This window comes from Ipomoea nil, unplaced genomic scaffold (genome assembly GCF_001879475.1).
Source record: "Ipomoea nil cultivar Tokyo-kokei standard unplaced genomic scaffold, Asagao_1.1 scaffold0176, whole genome shotgun sequence".
In the NCBI taxonomy this organism is placed as follows: Eukaryota; Viridiplantae; Streptophyta; class Magnoliopsida; order Solanales; family Convolvulaceae; genus Ipomoea; species Ipomoea nil.
This window is the reverse complement of record NW_017616604.1, coordinates 280,718-290,398: the sequence shown is the minus strand read 5'-3', so window position 1 is coordinate 290,398 and position 9,681 is coordinate 280,718. Positions and strand designations below refer to the sequence as shown.

General features: G+C 38.8%; 1 protein-coding gene across 1 annotated transcript; it reads right to left on the bottom strand.

Moving 5' to 3' along the window:
* Nucleotides 1-1,661: 1,661 nt before the first annotated feature.
* On the bottom strand, nt 1,662-8,229 carry LOC109178185 (putative UPF0481 protein At3g02645). The gene is made up of 2 exons (XM_019327772.1): nt 7,532-8,229; nt 1,662-2,354 (listed from the first exon to the last, which is right to left on the bottom strand). The coding sequence occupies exons 1-2, from the start codon at nt 8,214-8,216 to the stop codon at nt 1,819-1,821; spliced, it is 1,221 nt and encodes a 406-aa protein (XP_019183317.1). The 5' UTR covers nt 8,217-8,229; the 3' UTR covers nt 1,662-1,818.
* Nucleotides 8,230-9,681: the final 1,452 nt, after the last annotated feature.

Here is a 9,681-nt window from a genome sequence, read left to right as displayed (position 1 = left end):
CTTTAAAAGTCATGTGGTATTCAAAAAGTTATGAATATGTGACGACTTTTTAATTTTACGACTTTTGTACACTTTTTCTTCTCAAATATAAAGAGTTGAAATCCAACCAAAACCCCAAGGTTTCAAAATTTTCTTTTTACCCACTCTGGAGGTTTTCTGATCTCTCTCTATTTAAATTCTATTTTTTTTCCCAAAGAGCAGACTTGGAGAAGTGTTACAGCCCAGAAAAATCTATCAGGCAGATATGAAAGCATGTTCAAACATGGATCCTCCTCTCCATGGAAAAAGAGCCAGCAGAAATTCCAATGTTTAATGCAGCATTGTAAAATCCAAAAGGAGCATAGCAAAAATCAAACTCATGGACACAAAATCCAAGTTTGACAATCAAAACTAAAGCATATGAACTCATAAGACTGCAATTAACAAATATGATAATCAATGAACAAACAAAAGTAGAGTAAAATAAATGAGGTTAGCAGAACTATGATTTATGCATAAAAGAAAAGAATAGAAAGTTACACTATATGAAATTAAGAATATAATGGAAATCATACTAAACTGACGAAGAAAGCGTAAATTAAACCCCGATAATCTGGTGCAAGGCCGGCAATTTGTGAGATAGAAACAAATGTATATAAAATGATAAAGAATCAAAATCATTGAAAGTTCGTAAAGATGTATTCAATTTAGATTGTCGTTAACGGTGTTATACTGTGCATAATTTGAACTATATATCTAGAATTAATGAACTATATATCCAGAATTAGTGAACTATACATCGGTTACTGACCTGGTACTCTGTTTTGGCTTATGGCAGTTCGATGCGTCTGTGTATTCCGAATGAATGAACTATATATTCAGAATTAATGAATTATAAATTCAGAATTAGCGAACTATATATCCAGGATTAATGAACTATATATCCAGAATTAGTGAATTGCGTATCCAGAATTAATGAACTATATATTCAGAATTAGTGAACTATATATCCAGAATTAGTGAACTATATATCCACACCGAAAATGGTGGAAATCCCGTCAATTGGAGTTTTAAAAAAAAAAATTGATTGGTGGAGTTAAACAGTGCCACTAACGGCTCCGTTACTCAACCATAGTGAAACGACGTCGTTCGCAACCGTATGCACCATGCATGGTGCACACGGTTGCACAACTTAACAATTGTTGAAATACTGCTTATTGAATCAGCGCGTCCATGCGGGCATTACAAGTTACTACTAGGGCTGTTAACGAACCGAACATAAACGAACGGAGGTTGTTTGGGTTCGTTTGTTAAGGTTTTTGGAGTGTTTGTGTTTGTGTTCGTTTGTTAAGATTTTTGAAAATCTTGTTCGTGTTCATTTGTTAAGCGTTCGTTAGTGTTTGTTAACGTTCACGAACATGTTTGTTAACATTAACGAATACGTTCGTGAATTCTTAACAACGAAACATATGAACATGTTCATGATCACATTTCGTTCGTGAACAAGAAATAATATATGTTCGTCAAAATAACCAAACAAGTAACACAACTACAAAGAAAATACAAACAAATATTAAACAAACACAACGAGCTTGTTCACGAACATTATTAAACGAACAATAAATGAGCTTGTTCGCGAACATTATTAAACAAACACAAACCAACATGTTCATGATGCGAACGAGCTTACAACTGTTCGGACTATGTTCGTTTATAAAGCGAGCTCTAAATTTTGTTTGTTAATGTTCGTTTACCTTAACAAACGAACATAAACGAACACTTACCGAACACGAATACGAATAGTTTATCGAAAGCACTGTTCGCTAACACCCCTAGTTACTACTTGGCCCAAAGATTTCTGCAACGGTAGGACCCACACAATGTTTCGAAAGCCAACAGTCCGAGGGTTAAAATGAATGAAAGAACAGCAAAAACTTTCCATGGTATGTGTGCATTTCTCTTCATCTTCCTATAGACCCTGACGATCATCCTCATATCATAGAACTCATTGGTCGTCTTGATGGCAACCTCAATGTTGGACATCTTATCTAGTTTTGTGAAAAACCTTTTCATACCATTGAAGAGGTCCGCAGTTTCTTGGTCACTGAGAGTGCCCTTGATCACCCCATTTTGCCTCAATATCCTAACATCCTCAGCAGTGTCCACAATCCCATTCATCAAATTCACGTACCTCGCAAATTCCAAGGTTGATTTGAGCATGGAAGCCTCGTAGGCTACGAGGTTTCTCAGTATAACTTCTGAGCATGAGTTCAGAGTGATGACTGGGAGGTAAAGGGTGGCTTCGTGTTGGTCGAATTTGATGCTGCAGATGCCCCCTTGCAGAACTGGGGAGCATCTGATGCAAGCGTAGCGCCATAACGTGATGAAGTAATGCACAGCTCAATCATCCTCAGTCATCTCAAACATCTCAATAATGCATAATGCAGCACCTTCTGCTTTCTTTCCTAGCTTAATAAGTCAGGGGCCTTTTTGGCCTTTTCCCTTTCCCTTTGGCAGTTATAACGGCTTGTCTATATAGCCTATGAAGTGTTAGCTGTATTTCAGTTAGTTATTCATCTTCTCTTTCAGCTTGTAATCACATGAACTCTCTTCACCTTCTTCAATGGAACACATGCTGCTTTCTTTCTAACCTTTGAGGTTTCTCAACATGGTATCAGAGCGTTACCAGAGCTACGCCGCGGCAGTCACGGCGGAGACTTAAACCGGTGATGAGAATGGTGGCGAGCAAGCAACGTCGTCCGATCGCATTCCGATGAACTCTAGCCATGTTCAGCTCGTGGATGAGTTTCACGACCCTATGTACTTACATGTAACGGAGAATCCTAACCTCGTGCTCGTCTCTCCTCCTTTGTCAGAAGTTAATTACGCAACATGGAGTAGATCGATGAGAATTGCTCTCGAAGTTAAAAACAAATATGGATTTGTTGATGGAAGCATAGCAAGTCCTGCAGAGTCCGATCCGAGATTTCCGATCTGGAGGAGATGCAACAATATTGTATGCTCCTGGATCTTCAAGTCCCTTAGCCCTACGATTGCAGAGGGAGTGCTGTATTTCGAAGTTGCGGCTGAAATTTGGAGTGTTCTTAAGAAAAGATACTCTCAGGTCGATGCTCACAGAATTGCAGAGCTGCAAAATGAAATCTACAGAAGAACTCAAGGTAACCTTTCGATTAATGAATATTTCACTAAATCTAATGCTCTATGGGTCCAGATGAACGCTATGAGACCAATCCCTAAATGTGATTGTGTGCCGAGGTGCTCATGCGCACTCATTAGAAAAATTCAGAAGGAAAAACAGGAAGATCAGATTATTCGTTTCCTGGAAGAGCTGAATGAAGAGTATGAGAACATCAAGTCCGGAGTTTTGGTTATGGATCCTATCCCTGTTATGGAGAAGGTCCTTAACATGGCTCTCAAGATGGAAAGGAAGCTTAGAAACTCTGGCACCATGAAGAATCCCGATTTGATTCAATCCAATTCTGTGCAGAACATAACAGTGCAGAATTCAGATGATCAGTCCACTGTGGTTGTTGCAACTTCCTTTAACAAGAAGAAGTTCATCAATAATTCTGGGAAGAGTTTTCCTAAGTGTGTGTTCTATGGGAAACTAGGACACACGATTGAAAAATGTTACAAGAAGCATGGTTTCCCACCAGGGTGGATTCCAGGTTATAAATCTAAGGATAAACAAGCTCAAGAGACTCAGCCTGCTTCTGTGAACCAAGTTGGAGATGTAGGCCTCACTGCTGAGCAGTTTCAAAGGCTTGTGAGTTTGTTGCAGAACCAAGGCCAAGGGGGTCATTCATCTAATAATGCTGTGACATTGTCTAACACTGGAGTCAGTTCAGAATCCAGGAAGATTGCAGAGAAACATAATGAAGGCAAGTTCATCCTTAATCCTCATATTAATACTGTTCTAAATTGTCTTGATGTTTGGATCTTAGACTCTGGTGCAACTGATCATATCACTAGTTATTTGGACTACTTTGAATCTTATTATGTTGTTCATGGAGTATCAATAAGGCTGCCTAATGGAGAGACAGTTGATGTTACTCACATTGGGAATATTAAACTTCACATGGATATGATGTTGAAAAATGTGTTGTTTATACCATCTTTTTCCTTTAATATTGTTTCTGCTAGCAAGCTGGTAAGAGAATCAGGTTATGAGATTATTATTGGGGCTGATTGCTGTGATGTTCAGGGCCATCTTGGGAGGGTGGATGGTTTTGCTAAAGAGAAAGGAGGACTATATCTGCTCTCCAACCCTCCTATCAGGAAGAAGGTTCATTCTGTTCAGTCTGCTAATAACTCCAATGTAATGGCTTGTAGTAGTCTTTCTGCTGAAATATGGCACAATAGGCTGGGTCACTACCCAATGAATAAGATGCAAATGTTGAAAGGGGTGAAAATCTCACCATGTACTGCCTCTAAATCTGCTTGTGACACATGTCATTTTGCCAAACATAAGAAAGCCCCTTTTTCTCTTAGCAATAATAAATCTGAGAAATGTTTTGATCTAATCCATATGGATATTTGGGGACCTTTTTCTGTGGCTTCTCTTAATGGAGAACATTATTTCTTAACAATTGTTGATGATTATAGCAGATACACTTGGCTGCATTTAATGAAACATAAGTCAGAGGTCAGATCCACATTTCATAATTTCTATAATTATGTTCTCACTCACTTTGATGCCAAAATTAAGACTGTCAGAACTGATAATGGGAATGAGTTTCTGATGCAAGCTTTCTATAATGAAAAAGGGATTGTCCATCAAAGATCATGTGTACATACCCCTCAGCAAAATGGGGTAGTGGAAAGGAAGCATCAACATATTTTGAATATAGCTAGGGCCTTGAAGTTTCAATCTGGTCTTGTTGACAGTTTTTGGGGTCATTGTGTTTTGCATGCATCTTATCTCATAAACAGGCTACCCACTGAAGTTCTGGATGGCCAGTCTCCTTTCCAGATGTTATACAGAAAAGATGTTGATTACAATCACTTGAGATCTTTTGGATGCTTATGCTTTGCAACTACTATCTCACAAGGAAGGAACAAGATGCAAACAAGAGCCAAGAAGTGCATTTTCTTGGGATTCCCTGCTAATATAAAAGGGTATATGGTGTTTGATATGATTGACAGAGCTGTTTTTATTTCCAGAAATGTGACTTTTCATGAGCACATTTTTCCCTTTAAAGAAGGATACTCAGGGACTGGTTCTGACAGTGCTGCACCAGAAAGCCTTGGACCTTCTCTCCCTTTGGTCCCAACATATATTGAAGTAGACTTTGGTGTATTGGACCAGGCTGGAAAACATGATGAGAGTGGAATGGTCAGGGATACTTTCTTGAATGACCAATCTGCAGAAGTCCAGCTATAACATCAGCAAACACCAGACATTCATGTGGAACTTTCACAGTTCAGAGATTATTCCATTGGTCCTAGTCATGCTTATGACACACATTCTTGCTCTGAGAATGACTTCAGGAACACTGACAATCAGGCTGCTCAACAGTAACCTAGGAGATCTTTGAGAACAAGAAATGTTCCCTCAAAGTTACAAGACTATATTTGTCAGACTGCCACATCCAACATCACCATTGCCAGAACTTCTCCCCATCCTCTAGAGAAGTTCATCTCTTACCAAAATTTACCTCCTGATCATAGAATATGTGCAGCTGCTATCTCTTCCTCTGAAGAACCACAGTCTTATCAAGAAGCTGTATTACATTTGGAATGGAGACAAGCCATGGAAGCTGAGATAAATGCTTTGAACCATAATAAAACTTAGATCTTAACAGAATTGCCAATTGGTAAAACCCCCATTGGTTGTAGATGGGTGTATAAAGTGAAGCATAGAGCAGATGGCTCTATAGAGAGGTATAAGGCCAGGCTGGTTGCAAAGGGTTATACTCAACAATTAGGTGTTGATTACATTGAGACTTTCTCACCTGTGGCTAGGATGACCACAATCAAAACCTTCTTGGCTGTGGCTGCTATTAAGGGATGGAACATTCAGCAACTTGATATCAACAATGCTTTTTTACATGGTGACTTAGAGGAGGAAGTCTACATGGTATTACCCCCTGGTTTTAAGAATGGGAAGCCAAATCAGGTTTGCAAGCTTATGAGATCCTTGTATGGCCTTAAACAGGCAAGTAGGCAATGGAATGCCAAGTTGACTAAAGCTTTACAACTGTATGGCTTCCAACAATCTTCTGCAGATCCCTCTTTGTTTGCTAGACAAATAGGAACATCTTTCATTGCCTTGTTGGTGTATGTTGATGATATCCTTTTGGCAGGAAATGATTCTGTTCAAATAAATGAATTGAAGCAGTCATTGGATAAACATTTTAAGATCAAAGACTTGGGCAACTTGAATTATTTCCTAGGCATTGAGGCTTTTAGAACTGATGCTGGAATTAACATTTGCCAAAGGAAATATGCTTTGGAGATCCTAAAAGAACATGGTTTTTTGGAAGCCAAGCCAGCTAAGACTCCTGCTGTCACAGGACAGAAACTGAACAACTCTGATGGGATTCCCATCACACAACTTGAAGTTTTCAGAAGGTTAGTGGGGAAACTCTTGTATTTAACCAATACTAGACCTGACATCTCTTATGCAATCCAGCAGTTGAGTCAGTTTGTGGAGAAACCAAGAGACACTCATATGGTAGCAGCTGATAGGGTGTTAAGGTACCTAAAAGGGGCACCTGGAAAAGGCTTGTTCTACCCCTCTAATTCTCTTATGAAGTTGCAAGGATTTTCAGACTCAGACTGGGCAACTTGTGTGGATAGTAGGAAATATGTGACAGGATATTGTATCTACCTTGGCAACTCTTTGATTTCATGGAAAACCAAGAAACAAGCTACAATCTCTAGATCATCTTCTGAGGCAGAGTACAGGGCCTTGGCCTCCACAACTTGTGAGGTACAGTGGTTGTTATTTCTGTTAGCAGACTTGAAGGCAACATTCTCTACTCTAGTAACTTTGTATTGTGATAACAACTCTGCCATTGCTATTGGTGAGAATTTTGCCTTCCATGAACGCACTAAACACATTGAGGTTGACTGTCATGTGGTTAGACAGAAGATCAATGAAGGGGTTGTCAAACTTCTTGCTGTTTCTTCCCAAAATCAGAATGCAGATGGCTTCACAAAAGCCTTGTCTAAGCCTTTTGTTTGACAAGTTCCATGATAAGCTGGGCCTTCAAGATCTTCATGCTCCAGCTTATGGGGGGTGATGAAGTAATGCACAGCTCAATCATCCTCAGTCATCTCAAACATCTCAATAATGCATAATGCAACACCTTCTGCTTTCTTTCCTAGCTTAATAAGTCAGGGGCCTTTTTGGTCTTTTCCCTTTCTCTTTGGCAGTTATAACGGCTTGTCTATATAGCCTATGAAGTGTTAGCTGTATTTCAGTTAGTTATTCATCTTCTCTTTCAGCTTGTAATCACATGAACTCTCTTCACCTTCTTCAATGGAACACATGCTGCTTTCTTTCTAACCTTTGAGGTTTCTCAACATAACGACGCCACTGAAGGGATTGTTATCTCGTCTTCGTCGTTCCCGTCGATCTTTGTGGCTGTCCTGAACAGACCTGAAATGGTGGTCCAAGGAATAACATTCGAGACAGCCTTAACCGGCGTTATAATGTGTCGTGTGTTTTTTAGACCCATAGACTCTAGACCATTTATAATTTCCTCGAATTTTTGGAACGTGTTTTGGTCTTGGCCGTCCTGTTCTTGGGCGACAATCAACTTGGTTTCAACCCTGGAATTTTGTAGGAAAGAAATCTCCTGAATTGGAACCTCAATAACGTCGCAAGATGACGCTGGACCTTGATCCTTGACAATCAAATGGTACATGAGATCTAGCAGATGCAGAGGTTGTCGGCCGGAATCATTGAAATTCCTCGATTCCATTGAGATTTTCAACGGCGAATGCGCCTCGCAAAACCTCAACAACATCAAAGATACTTCATCGAAAGGTGATGACAGTTCAACTAGCTTCAAGATTTCTTTAAGAAGAACAACAGGAATCTGATTCTCGAGCAGGATTATGTCCCGAGTGAGAATATTGTCATTTCTGGGATCATAGGACGACAAAACGTGGATCAAGAACAAAGAATCAATGGCGATAATCCAAGCCAAAGTGCCTTCTTGGAGGTCCATGAACCTGCTGTAACACGCACGAATCATGGGGTCCATTTGCTTCAACTTATCAACAACAATGTGTTGAAAGTTGAGGATTTGTAAGGGGTCAAGAATCTGTTTAATGGCTGCAAGCTTGTACCTCTCCATGTGATAGAGCTCGGGCTTGAGATGATGGTAAGGCCCCAAGCCTATCAAATGAGAGGTGTAAGCTTCTGGGTTTTGATCAATCAAGAGTTTTGGGACTTGGAAGACACTTAGGGGTGGGAGATTATCAAACTGAACTTCAGCTTCTTTCTTGAAGATATTGCTTATTCTATCTTCCCATAGCCGTGCACCAGAGAATGAATTAGAATGTTTTGGCTTTTTCTCCAAGGCCATTTTGTTTGTATGTGTGTGTGTGTGTTTCTTTTAATTTCTTAGCTTCAAAAGGATTGAAAAACTTGTATGGTTTAGTTTGGTTTATATAGGGATGAAAGGGTGGGGTCCGTGGGGATCGGATGGAAGCATCGCAATAAAAACAAACCAATGCAATAGTAGTCAGCCTAGCTAACTAGTAGGATTTTTTTTGTTCACGAAATATATTTAAAAAATGAAATATAATAGTATTTTTGTAAATATGTCTATTCGCCTTTCCCATACGAAGAGATCAAGAGAATAGCTATTTTAGTATATACAAGTTAGCTCAATGGTTCAGTAGGCGCTATTCGTTCTTTCCTTATGAGAAGAATAACTGTTCTAAGTCTGCACAAGCTAAGTTTATTGGTTCAGCAGTATTTGGAGCAAGAAACCAAGGTTCGAAATTCGATAGCGGTAGTGTAGGATTATGCACAAAGTGGGACAAATCATCCTTTGTATGCACCGGCATCTGGCTTTGTCTATTGAGCAACTGAATTATCGTGATTTACATTCTCTCAAATGTTCTGCTAGACCAGAGTGTGGGGTCAACCTTAGCTTTAATTTAGGGGCAAGAATAGCTATTCTAAGAAACACTTACGCCATGTTTGGTAACATAGTTATCTTATCAGTCAATTTTGACTTGTTTAACCACTATTAGATGTTTGACTTGGTTAAACAGTCCATATGAGTCTTTGGTTAATCAATTCTTTTTGTAACAGATTATTGCTCCAAAACTCTAAAATTCAATAAGTTACTCAAAATAGCTTTTTCGATTAGTTTTTAGAGAAAAATAAATTAGACCCTTAAAAGACATTTTGCATGTAATCACCTAGTTAACAACTAATTTACCAAACATATCTCTACAACCACCTAATGCAATCAGCTAGTCAAACCTGTTAATTCAATCCGCTAACAATTATTTGCCAAACACCCCATTAGTATTAATTAGACAATTTTTGAGTTCTTAACAATAACATTTTAAAAAAAATTAAAAAAAAAAATATTTCTATCATATCCTTTAATCCAATCAAACATTATAATAAAATTTATTTCGCCTCCAAGCAATTACTAGCAGTTAAGTGGCACCCTAATTAACAAATTAAATCCAACGGTTATCAATAAA

Excerpts from the sequence above, each read along its gene's own strand:
- LOC109178185 (XM_019327772.1), bottom strand. The coding sequence starts at position 8,216 with ATGGACCCCATGATTCGTGCGTGTTACAGCAGGTTCATGGACCTCCAA. Across the intron at positions 2,355-7,531 it reads CCCTTCAGTGGCGTCGTTAT|GGCGCTACGCTTGCATCAGA; the intron begins GTTGAGAAACCT and ends TCATCACGTTAT.